The 25,393-nt window shown below is 32.8% G+C and overlaps 1 protein-coding gene across 4 annotated transcripts in view; it reads right to left on the bottom strand.

Moving 5' to 3' along the window:
* LRBA (LPS responsive beige-like anchor protein) overlaps positions 1-25,393 on the bottom strand; it is a 723,813-nt gene that overhangs the window by 127,691 nt on the left and 570,729 nt on the right. For all 4 annotated transcript variants that reach the window (XM_079154183.1, XM_079154182.1, XM_079154184.1 and 1 more), the window contains exons 46-47: positions 24,364-24,483; positions 8,927-9,079 (exon numbers count right to left, since the gene is read on the bottom strand). In XM_079154183.1, coding sequence (XP_079010309.1) covers positions 8,927-9,079; positions 24,364-24,483 — 273 coding nt within the window. The remainder of the gene's footprint in view (positions 1-8,926; positions 9,080-24,363; positions 24,484-25,393) is intronic.

The raw sequence follows: 25,393 nt of genomic DNA on the forward strand, positions 1-25,393 counted from the left end.
GAACTTTAGTAGTGAGAAGGACTGGGCCATCAGGCCTGTGAGCTTGCCACGTATGTATTAAGTAACATGAAAGATGATCAAGAGAAGATGGAAACCTTAACAGCTGACACAGAAGCCGACTCTGAACACTAACAAAAAGCTAAAAGTAAGCAGAGGAATGTGGGTCATTTTAGCTGAGGAACAAAAATGTCTATGCATCTTGATAACTTTTCAAGGCACCATAAAAAATACCGAATAAACATACACAACTATGAGTGTCCATAAATTGAGTGTCCAAAGTGTAAGTTCAGAATTCTCCATGTAATCCATTTCACAAAAAAGATTCCTTTAAAGGGAAATGATGAGCCAGGTGTGGTGGTGCACACCCGTGATCCTAGAAACTTATCCTATGGAACTTTTAATGTATGAGAATTATCTCGTCATTTATGGGGTGGATGATGCTGAGTGCCTGAGGCACCTTCTGTTCATTTTAGAACAATCCTGTCAAAGTAAAAGTAGTAAATAAAAGCTAACGTGTATTTTTCTCCTTTCTGCTCTTAAATTCTTTAGTAATTTTATATGTAATATCATATAAAGCAGTACATATAAAACAACAGTGGGGTTATAACTTATACAGATGTAATATATAAGAAAACAACAATACAAAGTTGGGGGAGAGTGGAGTTGAATTGGTACAAAATCACTATATTTTACTGGAACTAAGTTAATATTAATCCAAAGTAGACTGTGATAATTTAGATGCATACTGTAGTCCCTAGAGCAATCACTAAGAAAATAGTAAAAAAAAAAAAAAAAAGTCTTAAGTAAAAAAATTTGTAGACCAGAAATATCTACTTAATTCAAAATAAGGTGATAAAGGAGGAATAAACAAAAAGACCCAATACTAAAAATATAACTAGGATAATGGAACATGTGAATCTGACCATATCAATATGGTCAGAGCATTAAATGTGAATGGAGTAAACATTTCATCAAATGACAAGAGTATCAGCCTGGATACATAACATGATTTAACAATATGCTATCTACAAAAGACACATGTATTAAAGCCAAAATAAAAGAAAATAAGATTAAAAATACAAGAGTGGGAAAGTATATGATTTAAACAGCAGCCATACTGGAACTAGAGGGGCTCTACAATATCTGGCAACAATAAAATCACTAGAAACAAAAAGGAAGAATTCATGACAAAAAGGTTAATTCACTAGAGAAATAAGGCAAGTAGGAGAATATATGCACTGTGGTAGCCTGAAAAATGACCCCCACAACCAGAAAGTTATCAGGTTCTAATACCTGGAACCTATAAATGTTACCTTACATGGGAAAGGGGATTTTGCAATGTGATTCAGCTGAGGATTTTAAGATTGTAAGATTATCCTGGATTATCAGGAAGGACCCTAAATGTAATCACAAGTATCATTATAAGATGGGAACTGGCAGGAGGGGGAGATTTTGATTTGACTAGACAAGAGAGAGAGCGTGAAGTTAGAAGCAGAAATTCGCTGGTGAGAATGTGATACTGATTATAGATTTCTAGCCTCTAGAACAACAATGAATACATTTTTGTTGTTTTAAGCCACCAAATGTTTGTGGTAATTTGTTATAGCAACCACTGGGAACAAATACACACACTTAACAACAGAGTCCAAAATTACATAAAGCAAAAACTAACAGAATTGACAATACTTGGAGACTTCAATAACCCATTAGCAATAATGGATGGAATTAAAATGAAAATGGGTAAAGATAAAGAAGTCTTGAACACAAGAAACCAACTTGATTAACTGACATTTATAGAATAGCCAATAATACCATAGTACCCATTCCTCTTAAGAGCACGTGGAGAAATTTCCAATCTAAACCATACGCTAGGTCATACAATATGTCTCAGGACATTTTAAACAACCAAAAATCATACAGAGTAGATTCTTCGATCACAATGAAATTGAAAAGAGAAATAAAAAACAAAGAAATCTGGAAAATCCCCAAATATTTGGAAATAAGCAACACACATCTAAATAAGTGATTGGTCAAAAACAAACAAACAAACAAAAAAAAAAAAAAAAAAAAAAACCACAAGAAATACCAAAACATTCTGAGGTGAATGAAAGCAGGCAAACACAATATTCAAATACAAATATTAGAGAAATTAAAATGATAATAAAGCATATTATGAATAATTTCATATTCGACAACTTAGTTTATACAAACAAATTCCAAGAGAGACACAAATTATTAAAATTGATTCAAGAAAAAGAGAAAATCGGAATAGACATGTAATAATTAAAGAAACTGAACTGGAATTTTGAGGTCTTCTCACAAAGGAAAGCCCATGCCCAGATGGTGTCAGTGGTAAATTCCACCAAACATTTAAAGAAGAAATAATGCCAACTGTTCACAAAGTCTCTCAGAAAGAAAAGGAAGAGGGAACACTGCTTTAACTCATCCTCGGAAACAGTATTACTCTGACAATAAAGTCAGAGGAACACATCACAGGAGAAGAGAACATACCAAGATTCCTCATGAATACAGATGCAAAAATCCTCAGGAAAATAGTAACAACAAAAAATCCAGAACATATCAAAACAAATCAAAAGAATTACACCATCCAAGTGTGATATACTTAAGGAATGCAAGCTTGATTTAACATCCCAAAACCAATTAATGTAATGTTTTCTCTTTTCTTCTTTGAAAAACCTTTCACTATTTCTACATCACAAAGCAGTTCTCCTGTATTATGCCCTAAAAGTTTGTAGTTTTGACTTTATATTTAAAGCTTTAATATACGTTCACTTTCCTTTGTAGAATGAGATTAGGTTTCAAATTCATTTTTTTTCTATATGTCTGTCAAAGGTTGAATTGTGTCCCCCATAAAATTCGTATTTTTAGGTCCTTAATCTAATATAACTGACGTGCTTATAAAAAGAGGAAATTTGGACACAGAGACTAGCATGCATAGAGGGAAGATGATGTAAGAGAACACAGCCAAGAGAGATTCTGGAATAGATCCTCCTCTCACAGCCTCCAGAAGGAACCAACCAGTAGAACCTTGATTTTGGACTTCCAGCTTCCAGAACTATGAGACAGTAAGTTTCTAATGTTATAGCAGCCCTAAGAAACTAGTAACTATCTCAACACAATTTGAAAAGTCCTGCCTGTACTCTCAGATGGGCAATACCAGCTCTATAATAGACATACACTTTATATGTTCTCAATTTGTAGATTTTTTTAAAATTCACTTCCCTTAGTCTGTTTCTCCTAAATTGCCCTAATGATTATAGCTTTACAATAATCCTTGATATCTGATAAAGTTTGTCCCTCTGAAACCTGTTCTTGTTCTCAGAGAGGATTTTAGGCTCTGTTGGTCCTTTGCTTCAAGATTCAGTTCTGTCAAAACAAAAAAACCTGCTGATACTTGGATTTGTTTTTATGTTGAATTTATAAATAACTTTAGGGAGAATTAACAATCTATCAACATGTTACATCTTTTTTCCACTTATTTAGGTGTCCTCCTTTTTTAAACTAAACATTGCACATCAAATTACACTTCAGGACCTAACAATAGTCATTTCAGGTGTTTTTCAAACTGCATACACATCTGCCCGCATTCCCCAGGGATTTAGCCCTGACCACTGCACTGAGGGTGGGGGAGGGGATTGAAGGGAGAGATCACTGTTGAGAATTACTATTACCCATTGCAGCCACCAAGGCTAGGCTATCTACATTCTTGATATCACTATGAATATGGAAAATTAAGGGAAACTAGAAAAGGAACACTACGGAAAAAAAAAAAAAAGCTCATTAATTTCTGGCAATTCAAGTCTAAAGAAGAAAAAAATGTGTAGCCTGGAAGAAAGGTTTTAAAATGCCATTTCCCTACACTTTTTTTATCACGGACATGTGATTCTCAGTCTCAACTGTGTTATTATCATTTGAGAATTGTGCACTTCTTTTCAAAAGAAAAAGTTATTTAAGATTGACCTAATTCACTCCAAGACATAATATCTATGAAGGTTTAAGCTGAATAGATTTAATTTTATCAATGGAAAGGAAAAAACAAGCTTGATGGAGAAATAATACCATAAAAAGATCACATCCCTTTTAATTTGTCCATATATCCTCGGATGATAATGGAAAGAAAACACTCTCATTTTATTTTACTTTACCTTCTCCATCAAGTGACTACGTCACCATAATACAACAGAGAAGAAAAAAAGTTACAGAAGATACAGGAAAGTAATGTGATCCTCAGTGGTAACCTCAGGACAATCACTCCCTTCTTGGGTTCCTGCCACCCCCAGCTGTGAGAAACTCTCTATTTCAAGAGGTATCTAAAAGGAGGTAATATCCGAAGAGTAGCGATATCATCTGTCTTATTCACCAAGTCTAACAGTGCTGAGCCATGGATAGGCCCACAGTAAACAATATGTTAAATGAATGAATTTCCGTGGTTATAATTTGAATAAATTACATATTTTTTTACTAAAACAACATGCTCCATTTTCAAAACTTTAGCAACAGTCCTATTGCTCAGTGTGTTTTTCTTGGTCTCCTACTCAAACAAGAGATAATTACAAGAGATAATTTGATACAGGTCCATAACACTGACTATATCATCAGAGATAACTGATGAGCACTCTGAACTGCTACATTTTTACATTATTTTAAAGTATTAAAGTCTGTTTCTCATTTATATTTCTAAAGTAGTATTTGGAATAAAGATGTCTCCCCACTCCAGTTCAGGTAACACAGACCAATCTCAGGAATATAATTAAAACTGCTGTGATTTTACTCTGACTTCAACTGTTCAGAACAAAGAGAATATAATTTATTTGTTTGAAAGACTAGTCAAACTTAGGTGAGTTTTCCTTCTAAAATGTATCAGATAGTATTTTCTGTACACAAGTGCATCACTTATCCAATTTGCCAATCCTACATTTATAGAACCTTCATTATTTACAGAAAGCTCTGGGGATGAAAGTGGTTAGATGGTAGTTATATTCCTCTAATACAAATGGAAAATGTAACACTACTAGTTCACTCACAGAATCATGCTCCTAAAAATGTCCTATCACCTTGAATTAATATTTAGGCAACCAAACACTTTTAAAAGACACGCTGAATATTTTAAATTAAGTGTGTCAGTTAATTAATTCTGTGCTTCCCTTCTACCAACCGAGTGTTGTGCAATCTGTTATTATTCACTGTCCTATAGATCATCTGTTCTTAGTGCTGGTTCGTTCCAGGAAGAGAGACAGCTGCAACACTATATCCCTGTTCAACCTGAGGACCATCTGACTTTAATTGTAACACACAGCTTGATGTGGCTCTGGCTATGAGAAGCCAAAGTATCGTCTGTAATAATCTGGAAAAGCAGAAACCTGCCAACAGAGGGCTGGAAACAGGGACTTGTGCTGTCTGGCTGCCTGACGGGCTGCAGGAAATATGATTAATGAGTAAGGTATAATGATATCAGGAACCCGATTAGCACCACAAAAAGGTCACAGATCAAAGTAGTATGCATTTCATGAGCTACAATCATTGCATAAAATCTGTGGAACTGAAGAGGGAAAGCAAAAAGAGGAGGGAGATAAAACCCTTATGTGATAACATGCTAACAGATACATAAAATACCATACTAACAATTTAGTCACTGATAGAAACTTAAGGGGAAATTATAAAATGCATCAATATGGACTGTACTGTGGGAAAGCTTTGTTCATCATAAGTGAATAATACATATTTTTGAATGATTAAATTCTTTCATGAAGACACACACATATAAAATTAATCTTTCCTAATTTTGAATTTAAATGATCAGAGATGTAAACATACAATTCCAAACTACAAATGAATTTTATTTGCAGTGAATTTAATCAATTTTGTTTCAGAATGCAAGTAAGTAGGAACGTGAAGTTCATCTGTAAACTTGCTAGAGTAAGAATCACTGGCAAAATTAGTAAACAACAGTGAGTGACAATAAATGTGTAGTTCATTTCATAGAGTACTATTTTGTATATAATTTCAAAGTCATGTCTGAGTTTAGAGCATGGGCAGCCAGACCCCAAATCTGACAGGAAAACAACTGGGTGAGCTGCAATTGTTTCCTTGGTGCCCTGGGGAAAACCTGTCCCAAACAGAGCTGGTTTTTCTGAGGTGAAGGCAGTGGGGCAGAGTGTGTGTGTGTGTGGGGGCGGGGGGGGGTATTGTCAGAAAAGTGGCTTACCTCAATTTACACAATTAAATTTTCTTAATTGTCGAAAGACAGGTGAAAATTCTTCAATGTAATTCATTCAAATGATTCTGCTTTTTATATTTCTTATATGAAGCAAACACATCACCAAATCTTGTTGTACTTTTCATAATACTAATCATGGTAATGATTAATAAAGAGTTCTCCTGAGACTTAGACTTTCATTTTATTTAATTTTTTTTTAGGTGCACTTGACGATCCAACCCAGGGCCTCATGCAGCCTAGGCTAGCTTTCTATCACTGAACTATATTCCCAGCTTGAGACTTATAATTTTAAACTATATTTGAGAAAAAGTATTTCAATAATAAAACAATAAGTAGATTGTTTTTCTTAAAAACATATCCTTAAGAAATGGATGATACTTTATATTTTTCATACATTATATATAAACATTATTTTATAGCTATATTTTTACCATGCTGGTGACTAAACCCAGGGCCACATGAATGCTAGGTTAGCACTCTACCACTAAGCTACATCTCTGGCCCCCTAAAACATTTTTTTAAAAAATGGTGGTTAAAAAAGAACCATTAAGAAATGAAAAGATAAGCCATAAACTAGTAGAAAAATATTTGCAAAACTTATTTTGGATAGAGGACTATGATGAGGAAAATATAAAGATCTCTTATAATTCAATAGTAAAAAGAAGCAATCCAGTTTAAAAACGGGCATGAGATTGAACAGATAATTCACCAAAGAACATATATGCATAGCAAGTAATTTTATGGAGAAAAAAAAAAAAACTGACCAACATTATTAGTCATTAGGGTTATATAAAAAAAGTAACAATGGCACAGCTATTAGAATGGCTAAAATAAATAAGGCTGACAAGACAAAATCTTGGCAAGGACTTTGGAAAAACTAGAACTTCATACATTGTTGGGAACCCAAAATCGTATATAAAGTGAGCATATTCTTATCATATAACCTAGGAACTTCACTGCACTAGAAATGAAAACAGATACTAATGCTAAGATTTATATGCAGACACTCATAAAACCCCAAACTGAGGCGGGGAAAACCCCAATGTCCATTAACTGGTAAAAAGAGAAACAAAATGTGGTACAGTGGAATATCATGCAACAATACAAGGAAATTAACTGCTGCTTCATGATGTAACATGGATGAATCTCAAAAACGTCATGCTAAGAGAAAGAAGCCAGGCACAAAAAGACAAGTCATATGATGCAATTAATATGAAATTCCTAGAAAAGCAAAGCAAAACTACAGAAAGAATCAATGGTTGCCTGGTCTATGGGTGGGAGCAGAGGCTGACTACAAAGCAGCACAATAAAACTTGTGAAGTGATCTGAGTGTTCTGAAGCTGGATGGTAGTGATGGTAGTGATACACAACTGTAGGAATGTATTAAATTGCAATGAATAATACCTTTTAAAAGTTGAGTTTTATGGTATGTGAATTATACCTCAATAAATCTATTTACCATGTTTGTATAATATGTCAAAATACATTTTACTGTAAAATGTATCTTCTTTTCACTTGTCTATGCCTCTGGGAAAGAACACACAACCATAGGCAACTGTCACATTTAAAAGTTTGGCATCTTCGTCTGTACCTTTCAGAATTAACTGTCAGTCTTGGGCTCCCAATGAATTACAATAACTTAGAATCTTCCAAAAGGTTTAGAATAAAAGTCAAATGCTATGTGCATCATAATAGGATAAACAGATCCTATCTAACCAATATCAAATAACATTTTACTGGTGTATACACAATAACATTATATACAATTTTATGAGCATCTACTATATATCAGAGAATGTTCTAGGTACACACAAAATTACAAATTTACATACAAAATTATTATCTTATAATTTCAAAATTACAAATGAGAAAATTATGTCTCAGAGGTGAAACTGCCCGAGGTCCCATAATAAAAAATGTGATTTATTCATAACTGAGAAATTCACTCTAACTCCAAATTCTATTTTCTTTCTACTTCCTTGCATTGCTTCCAATATATATAAAATGCAAACATCCAATAATAATGAAATTGTTATTAAGATCTGGAAGATTAGGTAAAAATGTAATTACTGGTATGAAAGGTTAAGGAATGCCACCTAGAAAAGCAAAATACAATTATTTTCCTTGCTTAATTATAAATTTAAAAGTCATGGTACTTTCTCACAAAACAATATAGAATACTTGTAACATAGGAAATTAAAGATGATACTAAAGAGGTGTAAGCACACAGAGTACTATGCTTTTAAGTTTTTAGGTTTTCATATTCTAAATATGATGTGAAGATTTCTTTCAACAGGTAGACACAGAATATAATTTGAAGTTATTGTTTCTGTCACTGAAATGTGTGATAGCCTTCTAACTTAGGAAATGAAATTATGTGGCTTTCTTGATAAGAGAAATCCATACTTGAAAAAAAAACCAATAATTCTAGTTTCACTTGTAACTTTTAATTTTGAATTATCATATATAATGTAAACTCTGCATAAAGGAATAAAAGAAACTACCATATCTTTCAATTCAACAAAATTTTATAAATGTATATGGTGGTTAGTGAACCTTTATGTCATTTTCAGTTATCCCTATCAACTACAGCTTTGTACAGAAGAACAAAGGTCAATGATTATTCACCAACACATGAGAGATGCTTTGAGAATAGGCTAATGACAGAGTAAATGATTACTATCTTACCAATCTGTTTATGCGAACAAACTCTTCTGAGGTTTTAGCCCAAGGAGGAAGTTCGACATCAGACACTACTGTCCCATCATCCATCACTCCAAGATTATAATTATTGAAGTTGACAAACATCTCAGGGAGATAATAAAATTCAGGAATCAACTCCTATATATAAAAAAAAGACAATGTTATAAAATGTAAGATACTGACTAGATATTCATTAAAAGAGACTGATCATTTCCTATTGTTCAGAAGAACAAAATAAATACACAATGTTTTTTCTTTTTTCATATCATAGCTCTAATCACAAAGTTTCTATTAACATAGACAGATCCTATCCAAGCAAATTCAAGTAATATCTTCCTAGTGTATATCTATATCACATGGCTCATAAACTCAAAAACTCTTAAATCCAACCTGTAATAGCTGAAGTTGATAAGATATAAACAGAGATTACTATACTGTAACAACATCAGTCTAAACTAGGTTTTTAATAAAATATATAGAATTTTTGCCAGAAAGAAACCAAAATGCTACTAAGTCTCATCGATCCAAAGAGTATGTTTTCTTCAAATTTCAAAACATTCAAATTTAGTTTTAAGATACTGTGACAAAAAAGGAAAATTTATAATTAGTCTAGAAAACCACCTACATAAGAAAGTAAATAAATTAAATATATAACTTTAATAATGATATTTTAAATATACTTTAATAAAGAGAAAAATGCAGCTGGTTAGGCTTTTGTGTGCAATAAGCCCATATATAACTATTTCAGAGCCCTGTAGATCAGACTTGAAATCCAGTCCTGACATGGGTCAGTGGCTCAGTAGTCTTTCAGATACCCCCTCAGGGCCAGCTATGGCAGGCCTGGCTTTCCAAATAGTTGAGTAAAATAGGGAGGTCATCAGATTTTGGACAAGGTCAGTATGAACTTGCCAGAGCAGAGAAAAAAGATCCAGCAGGAATTAAGCTATTATCACTTCCATCATCCACATGAAATGTTGCTTGGCTTTGAATTGTACATCTTTTGTTTACAATCACAATAATCAACCAAGCAGAGCAGAAATGAGCTTGTCCTCCAAATGTCTGACATCCACATGATGATTAGATTTAAAAACATTTAAACTGGATTTTTTAAAAGGAATAATCTTGTTAAAAGCTTAACCATAAATGAAATTAGACAGTGCTCACACAAAATCTTTAAGATTCTCATCTTTAAAAACAATGCATCACAGAATAATTGGCAAAAGGGAAGAATACTTGTATGTTGTTTTATGCAGTAAAAAGTCATAACCAATTTGTAAAAGCTAACATTTATTGCTTGGCATGAGTCAGGTGTAAAATGAACTCTTAACAAACCCTTCCACATTTATCCTCACAATGACTTTGCAATGTAAGGTACAATACCACTCTAAAAATGAACTAAGGCTCAAAAAACTAAGACTCAAAAGCTTATTCAAGGTTACATAATATGAGTTTGGAACCTGGACCAAGACTTCTCTAACTCTAAATAAATTCTCTGTACTTAATCATCAAATAAGATGGGTTTTTACTTGTATAGTACGTATATATATACCCACATACATATATATATGAAGTGTATATATATGTATATATAGTCATATATACAGTGTCTCATATATACATATATATATTCAATGGATCTTTATTTTATTTTTATGTGTTGCTTCACACAGAGTAAGCAAGTGCTCTACCACTGAGCTACAACCCCAGCCCCAGCACTTAACATTTTAAAAGGAATATTTAACATATATTCCAAGTGATTTAAAAAAAAAAAAAAACTAAATGTAAACTTTAGTTCTTTCATGCAAAGAAAATAACCTGCTATTCTGAAAATAAGTCCATTATATATAATGTATCTATAGTAATTATTATAAGAATAAAATACAAAAGGAATTTTTTAAAATATGCTATAATTATTATACCCTAATGAGAAGGTATTTTGTAACTTTCTACTATTAATTTGCTGATGTGTACATTCAACAAATTTTCAATTCTGAGGGATTTAAAAAAAATATCACCCCATCATACTTGTACTATTAAAGAGAAATGTTACTTCTCAGGTCTTATTCTACAATGAAAAGCAAGAAACATACCTTCCATGTTTATTAAAAAATCAAAAGCAGCATTTGCTTTAATTAAATACTTACTCTTTCAATTTCAATAAACACCTCCACCCTCTCATGATTAGAGAATGAGGCCCATCTTTTGCCTGTTGTATATACCATGCTCCTGTAATAATTCTCTTTTAAGATTTAAAACAAAAATTACAATGGCTAAATTTTAGGTGCCAGATTCTCCCAAGTTTTAAAATTGGGAAATCAGTTTTTTCAATTGTAAATCAAAGATATATACCATATAATAAACGTACCAAAATATACCACAAAAGGTATCCCTTATATAGCAACCAATTCTGGAAAGCAGAATGAAACATGCAGTGTGTACATAGGGGAGCTAATCCCCTGACACCTGTAATGATGTGCTACATCACCTTTCATATCTATATGACTTAAGTAATCAATTAAAAGAAACTTCTAGTAAGTTTTATTCATTAACAAAAGGTAACATTTACATTCTGTTTGTATTTCTACATTCTGTTTGTATTTAATTAAGGCAAAAGATGGGCCTCATTCTCTAATCATGAGAGGGTGGGGGTACTATTGAAATTTTCTGAAAAAGTATTTAATTAAAGCAAATGCTGCTTTTGATTTTGAATAAACATGGAAGGTATGTTTCTTGCTTTTCATTGTAGAATAAGACCTGAGCTAATCCCCTGGCACCAGCAAATATTTCCCAACCTAAAGTTGGGATAATTGGGAGGGCTGCCTGTCTCCAAAAGACCATGTATCTTAGACAATAAGGATATGACTCATAAAAAGGTAGATTAAAGATGTGAGGATCAATTTTCAAGGATTTACATAATCCTTAATTATCATTCAAGTCTGAGTAATGAAGGTCTTTGCCCTTCAATCTAATGACTATAGATGAATCTTCTACCACCCTAATATGAATAAGGGTTGAATTAAAGTTGGCATGTTTCATGTACACTTGAATCGGTGGTTATGATGTTATGTCTATTTCAGTAGTGATAAAGTTACCAATATATTAACTAATAATATATTTATAGGAAACTAAATGGTAGGAAGACTTCAGTATGGGCAGAAATACAAACAGAATGTAAATGTTACCTTTTGTTAATGAATAAAACTTACTAGAAGTTTCCTTTAACTGATTACTTAAGTCTTATATAGATATGAAAAGTGATGTAACACATCATTCCATCAATTATTTAGTTCTTCCTCTTTGTGGAGAACTATGTTAGGGCCTTACAGGAAGGTGTTTTCCCTTCTCCCGAACACATCTAGGTTCATAAATGAGTGAAATGATACATTTATCAAGAGAAAATAGGTGGTGGAAAGAGATAGCACTTGGAGTTCAAAAAAGAACATAATGTGTAAAAGATGGGGTGGTCAGAGAAAGTTCAGGGAAAGAAACATTATACATACTTCCCTACTACAAAACTCCTCAATCTGTCCTGTAATCGACTGTCTGTATCTCACTCTGAACAGAAGGCTCCATGAGTCTGAGGACTTGATGTACTTGGATCACCATTAAACTCTCAAGTCCAGCCATGGGGAATGACACACATTGGGCACTGAGTAAATATCCATGGAATAAATGATTGAAAACCAGGATTCAAGCTCAATGATAAATAAACAAACAAGAAAATTAAGAACATTCCTGACAAGGGGAATTCTTAAAAGAGAGAAAGAGAGACAAAAATATGCATGTGGTTTGTTTCTAATGATCAGTGAAGAACAGTTCAATTGTTTTAAAGAGGAAAATAGGCATGCGTGGAAGCTAAAGTTGGAGAAGTGCACAGGGTCAAGGTGTGGGAAGCCTTAGAGGACTGTCTTCAAAGCCTTAGCCTTTATTTCTATAAAGAAAAAAAAAATGTTTTCATAGAGGAACTTTAAAAATAAACATGAATATAAAATAGTAAACATTTCCAAGAAAATAACAATGAAGAGATATTATAAAGAATCTACATGTAGTATAAAGGACATCATCAAATAAGCATAATTAAATTAGTAAAGAAGGGAGCATAAATACTAAAACATACTGCAATCTCATTATAAGGAAATAGTGCATAAATAAATCTGCTGATGGCAGTTGAATCCCCTTTTAATATTCAATAAACATGCTGAACTCAATTGAGTAACACCAATATGTTAACAAAAGAAATATGCACATATACCGCCCAAGTTTTAAGATGACAGTGACATTTAAGTTCTTCAGCCGAATTCAATTTATTCCTAAAAGCATCGAAGAACCATTCCTTGACATAGTACCAACATTCCAGTTCAAAATTATCTTCCTTGACAGATGAAATTTAGTAATGCAGTCAACGATTATGTCTGTCTAATACTTTTAATGCACATTTACAAAGTGAAGTATGTTTTATATTCATCACAACAGAACATTCGGCTCTGGATAAAAAACACATGTTCAGCAATTTTTTAAAACATCAGTGTAAAATGATAAGTAAACAATGTTGACAGAAGACATATATTCACAATTCACATTTTCTTCTGTCTTGCTGACAATAAATTTAATCTCTATTGGTTAATTAGGCAGCTGGGTCTTAGAGGCAGGTGATATGGTCAAAATGTAGTGTATCATCTCCTAAAATAAAGATCTGAAAGGTTCAACTGGAGGGTAAGCCCATTGCTTTGATCACAAATCCCAAGACTTTCGTGGCATAATGACAAGGATTGGCTGTGACCACACATATGCTTTAGTTTTCTTCATTAAGCTATGATCCCCACTGATATGACAGGACTTTGTAGCCAGGCCCCACAATTCTCCTTTTATTAGTTACCAATCCTATCCACTGAACTAAAATCATTACTTCAATGTATCTGGGCAAATATGCAAAGTACTAATCTTATAGCCTAAAGAAATAAGATAAATGAAACCAAATAAAAATAGAGGTGTTATTTCAGAGTAAAATTTAAATATTTTCCTTTTTATAAAATATGAAATCCTAACAATTCAAATATAATAGCAAGGTAACTAATATATGTATGATAGCAAGGTGCAATTCTCTGGAAACAACAATGCTAAAAAGATGTGAAAGAAAATTTTTATATTTTTCACCACTGGAAAAAAAATGATACATTTTATGAAGGTAAAAAATTACAAATAAGCTGTCCTGATATATTTGAACTTGCAAGTTCTTATTTTGTTAACCCACAAATAATAAAAAGTTTAAAAAAATTGACTAGAGGTCAAGTACACTGGATTGCATTGATAATAGTCACTATATATAAACAACCTATCTAAAAGTTTTCAGCTGCGCTCGGTGAAAACTTAAAAGAAAAATCATGGATTACAAACTAAAAGATTTAATAGATAATCTGTTCCAATCTGATATAGTGGAAATAAAAATTGGGTTTGAGTCTTGACTACTCAATTTACTGTCACATGCTCTTAATTTAATTTTTGTGACCCTCTACTCACCTCCATTATCTTTTCTAAAACAAGGGGTTGTTGGGAGGCTAATGTGAGATAGAACAGAATTCTATATACATATAAGATGATATTATCATTTGCATTAATGTGACCCCTGATAAGAAATCCCAAATTAAAGGGTCAACTAGCCAAATTCTTAAAGCAAAAAGGTCATTCACTGAATTATGCCCAGTTATAAAAGCCTTAACATAATTCTAATAATATTTAACAAAATTTACTTGTAAAAATATGCCCACAAAAATATTTAAGACTTAATAATTCCCACTATATCATCATCAGATTTTAAACAAATTCATTATTTTTTTATTAGCAATAACACAGTAGGGTTTAACATGTCTCATTTTATGATACTCTCAATTGTTTATAGTTCTCTCCTCCTGTCAATACATTTTCATTTCCATATTTGCACTAGACATCTTCTTTGGGCTTTTTGCTGCTCTTGACCCTAATTTTCAAGGAAAGGGTAATTTGGGAAGAGATGATGCAAACTAACGGTTAGCTGTAATGGCCATGAGAAGGCACCTATAAAATGCCCACCTTAAATTTTTTCTGGAACAAGTTGTTTAAAAATGTGTGTGCATGCATGTGTGTGTGTACACATGAATATGGGGGGTTACAGTCTACATCAATATCTATGAACACATTAATGAACAGATGACAAGCTGTTTTTACATGGTAATACATTCCATGGATGCTAATAGCAGCAGTGTTATACCCATTTTTATTTTTTAATTTAGTTTTATTTGTTCTAATCCGTTATACATGACAGCAGAATGCATTTCAATGAATTGTACATGAATGGAGCACAACTATTTATTTCTCTGATTGTATATGTTGTTGAGTCATACCATTCGTGTGATCACACAAGTACATAGGGTAATGATGTCAATCTCATTCCACCATCTTTCCCACCCCCTGCCCCTTTCCCTCCCCACTCACTCCCCTCTGCCTAATCCAAAGTTCCTCCATTCATCTCCTCTCCCTTATGGATCACCAACCACATACTAGAGAAAACATTTGGCTTTTGGTTTCCATTTGTTAATTGAGCAAAAAATATCATAAGATCACCAAGAAAAAAAATCATACCTTACTTGGGTCTACATTATTATAATTCTGAAAAATATGAGTATCTTCAAAATGCATTAACAGGATGTTTTTTTTACACAGTATATAAACAGCATGAGAAGAAAAATATTCAGTGTTTTAAAGTAATGTTTTACCAATTAACAAAACAATGGTTAAGGACATAAAAGTACAAACCACAATAGTAAAAAGCAAAAGTTCATCCTTTAACCTATTGACACACGAAGAAGAAAAGAGCTCGAGATGTGGCTAAATCATCACATTGGCAAGTTCTATTGAAGTTATGAATGAAGCCCAGACAGATACAGCCACAGTAAGAGTGGGAGCAACAGCTCACTCCTTCATGTGACTGTGAGAGGAGAGGGAGACTGATGGAAAGAGTTTGAGGAAGGGAGGAAGGAAGGAAGGAAGGAAGGGAGGGAGGAAGGAAGGAAGGGAGGGAGGGAGGGAGGAAGGAAGGAAGGAAGAGGGAAACAGAAGAGGTGAGGTAAGAAGTGAGAGAAGGAGTGCATAAGCCAGCAAGGTGCAAATGATGTCTGAACGAGGTTAAGATTTTACTTTAACTTTCTTTTAGCATTTAAGAAATTCTAAATTAAAACTATGTCTAATAATAGGAAGTATTAATGATGAAAATATTTCTTACTAGGAAAATAAAAATTATCATACCATCATGGTTTAAAAAGCTTTTAAAAATTCATTAAGAAGTATAGTTCTATTAACTGTGGCTAAACACTTCCTTATAAATGGGCCTAACACTGATGCTATCAGCATCCATGGAATGTATTACCATGTAAAAGATGTGCTGCTAGGGGGAAAATGGAACCTAATTTATCTTCAGATTGCAGACCCCTGGGATTTTGGAGGTAATAAAGGGCAAGTCAAAGGTCTCATGTTTTACAAATCTCACAAGACACAAATAAAACTATTCTATGACCACTTTGACTCTGTATTATTATTTAACATATATATACAATTAAAACTTTTAGGGTTAACTTTTATAACTAAAATCAATTCATGTAAAATTACAGTACAATAGTACATTTAAAAATATTATTTAAGTAATCTCTTAGGATTTAGTTGTATTATATTTACTTAATGATAAGTATGAAATATATTTTAGTGCCCTGCTAATCTCATAAAATATGAATTTTATATTCACCACTAACAGTACACAATTAATTATAAAAACAGAATTTTAAATGGATTATACAAGACAACCACCCATAGGACATCCACATGGACTATTGTGTAAAGTTGCAAGAGTAAGAAATCATTCTGTATTAATTGTAAAAATGTAGAAAATTAGATTATTAACAACTCTTGGTTAGCATATAAATCAGCTCTACTGTGGACAACTCCCCAGTCCCAGTAAGATAGCAGTAGCCCCATTCCGTGTTGAGCACATATCCATTTGGTTTTGTTGTAATAGACATAACCTCTCTTACTTTTCCAACTATATACCTACCTATTTCAGGCTCTTCCACTTATTCCTAGAAAATCTTCATGACTTCCTGTCCCTACAGTCAACCAAATGCCAAATCCTAGACAATGACTTTTAATTCATCTCTTGAATTCAACCTCTTGGCTTCTTAAGTAGTTGAGCCTCTTACCATCCTCCCTTGTAACCAACTGTAATAGCATCTGTTATGCTTTAGATAAAAATTCATGCGTGAGACAATGCAATAAGGTTTAAAGGTGGAATGACTGGGTTATGAAAGCCTTAATCTAATCCGTGCATGAATCCCCTAATTGGGTGGTAACTATAGGCAGGTAGGATGTGGCTAGAATAGGTAGGACCTTAGGGCATGCTTTTGGGGTATATATTTTGTCCTTGGTGAGAGGTGCTCTCTCAATCTCTCTCTCTCTCCTTCCTGATTGTCATGTCCTGAGCTGCCTTCCTCCTCCATGCCTTTCTGTCATGATGTTCTGCCTCACCTTGGGCATTCAGAAATGAAGTTGGCCATATATGGACTAAGACCTCTGAAACCACGAGCTCTAAAATAAACTTTCCCTCTTAAAATTGTTCCTGTCAGGTCATTTGGTCACGGCTATGGAAAAGCTAACTAAAACAGCCTCCTAACATTTCTATCTACCGCCAGCTTCATCCTCTTTCCCCTGTACCTATTTCTCATATTTCTGCCAAAGTTCTTTCTCTAATAATAGAAATTTTTATATCATATGCCCCCTCAAAAACATTTAATGGTTCCTCATTGCCTTGTAGCAGAAGGTAAACCACAAATGGTAAATAAATCTATTCTATGACCACTTTGACGTATTATTATTTAACATATATGTACAATTAAAACTTTTAGGGTTAACATTCATAGCTAAAATTAGTTCCAGTAATATTACTGCATAGTAGTTTACTTTAAAATACTATTTAGTAATCTCTTAAGATTTAATCCAATTTTATTTATGTGAATAGGGCCAAATATGAGCTGACACTTGTTTTGCTAAGTAACATTTCTGTGGAACATAGTCACTCTCATTTGCTTAGATATTATTCACAGCTCCTGTTGAGCTACAACAGTAAAATCAAGGAGCTGTGACAGGGATCTCACAGATTACACCACCAAAAATATCATCTACAATTTACAAAGATTTTTGCTGAACTGGCCTAAAGAATTAAGCCAAATATCTTTAAAGTGTTACCAAAGGTCTTTAAATCAGAACCGAATGCCTTTCACTTTCTCCCTTTTCAGTGTTTCCTCCACTTTGAGAGCATAAGACTTCTCAGCAGATCAGTAAGCATTCCCCAGGGTGCCAAACATTTTCTCTGGACTTTGTTCCTGTCACTTCCCTTGCTCACAATACTCTCCCATTTCATCAAATCTTCTTTTAACAAATATTTAATTTAATACCAATGATGTTTCAGGCATTATTCTAAGCTCTAGGAATAAACCAATGAGCAAAACGGTCCCAAATTCATCCTTTCATGGAGCTTGTTTCAGTTATGATAAAAACGAAATAAACAAATCAATAAGTGTAATACACATATGTCAGATGGTGAGTGCCATGAAGAAAAACGAATTGGAAAGTAAAAGTATGTGGGGTGATGAATGTAATTTCATATAGGGAAGACTGAGGAGAAGGCCTTACTGAGAAGGTGACATTTGAGCAAAGGTCTGAAAAGAGTGAAGACTGAATTGAGGAAGATATCTGGAGGAAATTTTTCAGGTGAAAAGCAAAAGTAAAGCAAAGGTCCCAGGGTAAGAATAACGCCTGGAGTACTTAGAGACTACCAAGGAGGCCCTAACTGGTTAAGAACTGAGCAAAGAGAGGACAACAGAGAAGAGAGGAAGAGGTAACAGAATTTTGGAACAGGGGTAGGTTACATAAAATCTGAGATTAAGGATTTCGGTTTATAATTTCAAATGGGAAACCATTTACAAACATGGGGAAGACAGCAGAGTAGGTTGGAAGGAATGAAGATCAGGAATTTGTTTTTGAACTAAATTTAAATTTATGTTACATTTATGTATTCAAAAGGAAATGGTGAGGATGGAGTCAAGAGATCAGAAGAAATACACGGGTTAGAGACTGAAATTTGGGTGTTTTGGTAAATCCTCCTGCATCCTTTAAGATACAGCTCAAAAATCACTATGAAGTCACTTTACCAGTTAAAATTAATTTCATGTTGTTTTTCTTATTATAGCACTTGTCACAATCTAACTTATATTAAAAATCATTTAAAGTATACCTGTCTTTCCCATCTGGAGATATGAGAACAATGTTTATCTTACCCTTTCAACAAGTGTTTTCTACTATATATTATATATGGTGAATAAACAATAAAGACTAACTTAACTCATCATGTTTGGGGGATTTTAATTCACTTCTCATAGGAAATTTTCTGCCTGAAGATAGGGAGCTAATATCTGGCTCTAACAAAATGTGTTCTTTCTTCTGTACTCTCTACATTTCTACCCAAGTCAAATTTAACCTCTTCTTCTCTCATCTTAAAAATCAATCATCAAATCCCAACAGTTACTTTCTATATGTCTGAAGTTCCCCACACTTCTGTAGCCCCAATGACTGCTTAAAATTGAGGCCTCCCCCAGCTCTTAACTAATTACCTTAACAGCTTGTCCACTGTTTCCCCTACGGTCCATAGTGTAGTGCACATAGCAACACCAATCACAGTTCTCTCTTACAAACCACAAAATCTACTCTCACGCCAAACCCTACCAAGGTCTCCCTCTGCCAACCTCCCTAATAAAGTACAAGGGTCCTCATCACTGGTTTTGACTTTCCTCTTTCTCTTCATTTCAGATGCTATAACAATGGGCCCATGAAGCAGCATTAATCACTGGGACTTCTTTATTCTGTTTCTCCTCTAATGAAAAAGTACGCTGAAGGCAAAGGTTGTGTGACATGTGGTACTGTAACACAACTAGGGCCTAACTCTGGATAAACTGAATTTTTTAAAAAATTTAAGTAAATTTTGAAAAACTTCAGTAAGTAAATGCCATCTCAGGATTCCTCCAAACTTTTACCTCTCCTTTTGCTTTAGCATTGGTTATATTTTAGTAATAAATTATAATACTAAATTTTGGGCTTCTGGAAAAACATGGTTCTCCAGTAATCTCCATTTTAGATCCATTTACTACTGCTTCCTTTCCAATGTAATGAACCAAGATGACATTTATGACTCCTTCCACTCTCTAAGCCTGATTATTAATCATTTCAACAGGAAAGAAGTTAGAGTTTACACTGCAGCAAGTCAGACTGTTATACCTAACCATTAGACAGAGCTTATGGACACTGAGAGTATCTGAAAAGAGATGGCCTCAAGAGATGGGGGAAGAAATCAGTGACAACGAACTGCCTAGAAAAAGTTCAATATTTGCCTCATATTTAGATGTAAATGTCTAGAGAAATTCATTTATAATTCATTTACATGCCTATGATTTGTTTCACAAAATCTGGTCGTAATTCAAGGTTAAGGCTAAAGATGGTAATCTGTCTTAAATTTCTAAATTTAAATGAATTTTTAAGATTTGAAACAATCTACTGATGATTTCATTTTGTATCATTTATAATAATAATAATAATAATAATAATAATGACGTATCATTATTGTGCAGTGCTGGGAATCAAACCTAGGGCCTTGCACATGCCAGGTAAGCCCTCTACCACTGAGCCATACCCCCAGTTCTCCACTGGGGATTTTAAAATGTCACAGTGGTGATTCTCCAACCCAGTTTCAACACTTTCTATTTCAGTCCTCAAGACTACATATTATTGCTACTACCTGCCAGTTCGTATTAGATAAAGTACATCAAAAACAATGTTGCTCAAAGAGGATGAGACATTCTTTCCATAAGCAGAAAGCCTTCCCTTCCTGTGATTCCAAAATAATGCCATGAGTCTATAGTGCCCAATACAGCAGTCTAGCCAAATGTGGCTATAGAACACCTGAAATAAGGCTAGTCTGAATAGTTGGGAGCTGGAAATGTAAAATATGTGATTACTAGTTTTATAGTGACTACATGTTAAAGTGATATTTTGATATACTGTCTAAAATATTACTAAAATTCACTTCATGTAGTTATTTTGTCTTTTTAAAATGTGACAAGCAAATTTAAAATTACATATGTGGCTTACATTTGTGCCTTGCATTATTTTCTATTGGATAGTGATAAACCTAGTTAGAAAATTGATTTGAATTGTTTCTTCAGACAGAAGAAAACATATCACTGAGAAATTAGACCCAAAATGGAATCACCAGTGTGGCACAGAATTACAAATGATCCCCAAAACTTCAAAAATGGTAAATCATATTAGAGGTGAAAGACTGCTTTGGTGACATCTAATAAGAAGTCTTCCTTCTATGAAAAAAAAATTTCATATTTAAATTATATTTTATAGGAATAATTCTTTTGGTAAAATTACTGTTGATAGAATGCAATACAATAGGGATTCTAAGATATTAACATTCCCACTCTGCAAGAAAGAGTTAGGTCGTTCATACTTCTTCTGTCTGGAAAAAAATAATTAAATTCTCTATCTACCTCACAGCATTTCATTTTTGTAAAAGGTTACAAAAATATTTTAGAGAATGTATATTATATTAAACAACTGAGAAATACTTTAGAATTCACTTGCAAATGATTTCCATTACTCCATCCTCATATCTTATCATCCTCTCTTGACTCTCACTTCCCTATTTCTAAAAACTCCAATAAGACAGTGAGAATATAGATAAGAGTAAAATTAATGATTCCATCAGAAATACAATGTTATATGGATGAAACATTAATTATAGTAATTTCTTCTTATTCATTTTATTATTATAATGATTTTAAATATGCGATAACACTTTATAAAGAATAGAGAAAAAAAACGAGGCCTGATTAAATCCCTCAGATTTTCAAAGGATCAACTATCAGGAAGCTCTTTAAATGTCCTGTGTAACCACAAATTGCATAATATTCAAAGTTTAAAATCTACTGAGTTATAAGGCCCATATTAACCAGTTATTGATATGGAAAAATCACAGTAATTTATCAATGCCATACCCATCATCACTTTATAGATAATGGGGTGCAGGGTGGAAAGGAGCATATACATATTGATTAGAAGAATAAGAAGGTTTCAGCAAAATTGGTACTGAAGAAAATTTCTGTGCTTCTGAATATGAAATGAAACTTAAGGATATAGCAGTTTCTAACCAGGTTCCAATCACCTTACTACTTCAAGTTTTAAAAACTTTTGTTTTTAAAGAACTTTTCCCTTAAGTTAGGTACAGTGGTGAACAGTTGTTGTCCAAGCTAATAGAAGGCTGAGGCAGGAGGCTCAAGAGCCCAGGAGTTTGAGGCCAGCCTGTGCAATATAGACCACAATTCAAAAAAACCCAAACCAAACAAGCCACTTTCCCTTTAACCTGTTCTTCATACAGCTGCCCTAAACAGTACTGCTAAAAAACTAGAAATCACAATAGCATAATCATAAGGACTGAAATTCAAATATTTTTCTAGTAATGGAGGCTGAATAATTAAATACTATTGGGGCATTCAAAGGAAGGGACATGGATTTGGGTCCTTAGGATTTTTTGAAGAAATAGTGAGAAAAATAAGGAAGGAGAAAGGTGAAGATCATGTGATTTGTAAAAAAAATTTGTTGTTGTAGTTGTTTTATAAATTTAGGTTTCCTTTTATCTTTTACACATGAGGTATCTGAAGGGAGGTATTTAAGAACACAGAACCAGACACATGCAAATTAAAAAACATGAGAAGTCTGAGATTTAGGAAAAAGACACATAAAACTATAAGGATCTATCATGTACACCTCCTGTTCATAAAAGCACTAAGTAGGAACATCTAGTACTGAGAGGAAAGAACCTAAAGATATCTACTTTTTCTTCTATAAAGCAGGAAAAAATAATTCTCAAATTCATGACTTAATTTTTGTTTACATTTCTAGTACCAAAGTCAAGTATAGGTTATAATTTGGTCATGAGATACTTAACAAATGAAGGAATTTAGATAGTTAAAAGAAATTCAAAAGATTTCATTTTAGAAAGTCAGGTTATTGATGTTTTCATGTATCTATATCTGTTATTGCTCTAAAGAATTAAATAAGAAATAAAAGATTTTTGAAATTAGAGGCAGAATTCAACAACTATTAAAAATCTTAACTAATTATATTTAAATTGAATTACCCATTTCTAGATTATTAATGATTCTTAAAAAGTATGATATATAATTTCAGAAGTATATTAGAAAACATTATTTGTAATTATAGATGCCTAACATAAAGATTATTTTCATATAAAATGGTATCTTCTGCAAATACAGTATTTTTATGAGTGATGCTATATTCTATACTAAGTAAAATAATATGAATATATTTTAAAAATTAAATACTTAAAAGTGAGATACAATTATCATTGTATTAAACATTTAAAAAGTACTCTATAGTAATGTATGCATCAGTAATATAACTTTTCCTCTTTTGAACTCCAATATTTCTCCCGTGGTCCTTATTGTTTTTTCCTACATGGTAAACTTATTTAACTATAAGTCATATTCCTTTAAGATATGGAATCAGCCTAGATGCCAAATAACAGATGAATGGATACAGAAAATGGGGTATAGGCACACATCAAGTATTATTTAGTCATAAAAATAAGACCTTGTTATTTGTAGCAAAATGGATGGAACTGGAGGATAAGTCAAGTGAAATTAAGCCAGATACCAAAAGGCAAGTACTGCATATTTTCTTTCATATGTGGAAGCTAAAAAAAAGTCAACCTGAAATAGAACTGTGATTCATAGAGACTGGAAAGGCCCAGGAGAATGTGGTTAAGGGAAGATGCATTTCATCAGAGAACTCTGTATACAGGTAGGAAATACCACCCGAACCTTGTTAATATAGACAATTACTATGTGTTAATAAAAGACAATGGAGACATGGAATATGCCTGAGATTTTTCTCAGTATTTTTCAGATAACGGTAATGATTAGTTGAGTCTGAAGTTCTGTTGAGCATAATGCCTACATGCCATCATACTTTTTTATTTTTTCTTAAAATAACAAAACAAAACAAACAAAAAAAAGATTTCAAGGAGGAGAGAGAAAAAAACATTCTATATCTACAGGCAATAAACAAATATTCAGTATATACAGATAGGCAGGTAGAAACATCACAGAAAAAAAAAAATTGAGAGAAATTTCTGTCAGGTGGCTCTTGGCCATTAATTGGTTTTCCTCAGTAAATGGTACACTACTGAAGGAGAGAGATTCTTAACAGTCACTGAACAAAGAACACACAGGCAGTAAAAGCTGTAAAATAAAACATTTTTGTACCTTAATATCAGATGTATCACGCTGACTGTTTCGCCATGCTCTGGAAACTGATGAAAAAGTTCTATCTGCATGATCAAATTTACCTCCTTGCAAATTTAGGAAATAAGTTGTAAAAGGTTCCTAAAAAAATAAGCAATTAGAAGAATTCATATGTTTCCTCAAGCATAAAAATATGGTTTCTATAAATATTTACAATTATTTTAATTACTTATAGGTATTATCTAAACATATATATTAGGTACATAATGGCAGTAACAACTAAATTATTATATTAGTGTTCTTAAATTGTTTTAGTTTCAGTAGAAATATTTCTAAATATTTCCAAAATTTGGAACACTTTCTTCAGACTTTCTTCCTTGCCAAGACCAATTTACTAATAACATTTAGATATATCAGATGCATTTTCTTCACAGTACAAGGGAATAGTCCAATATGCAATTTTCCTATTGTTATTGCTCAATATTTAATTTATGATTAAGAAAAGAAAAATGTTTGGAATATTTAAAAGCCTCCTCTTAGTTAAAGAACACTTAAACACATATTAGTGGCTAATTGCTTGAAATTAGCTAAGCACTATAAATTACTTCTAGGATTTATGTCTGCCTGTACCCTTCTAACAAGCTTTAATTAATGATGTGCTGCTAATGCTTTCCCAAAGAAATTACTTTTCAGTAGATGAATCACCTTTCAATTTTACAGAAAGATTTCTTGTTTAACCAATATATTATCAATACATGCAATAGTGTTGATTACCTACATACATACCTTATTCTATTGAGGGCACTGAAGCACCCAAATATAAGAATATATGCCTGCATTAATGAAATCTTATTTAGTTCTTATTTTACCAGACTATAGTTGAAAAGAATCTGTTAATCTGATAAAGAAAACAACCATTTGAAGAGGCAAATTTAAGAAAAAAATTCAAAGAATTCTAAGTGAAATATTTCTAAGGCAATTCTATAGTAATGTTACAAAAATACATACTAGATGAGATATAGAGAAAATACTTGAACTTCAATCATTAAAA

The sequence above is a fragment of the Sciurus vulgaris genome, assembly GCF_902686455.1.
Source record: "Sciurus vulgaris genome assembly, chromosome: 9".
Lineage (NCBI taxonomy): Eukaryota > Metazoa > Chordata > Mammalia > Rodentia > Sciuridae > Sciurus > Sciurus vulgaris.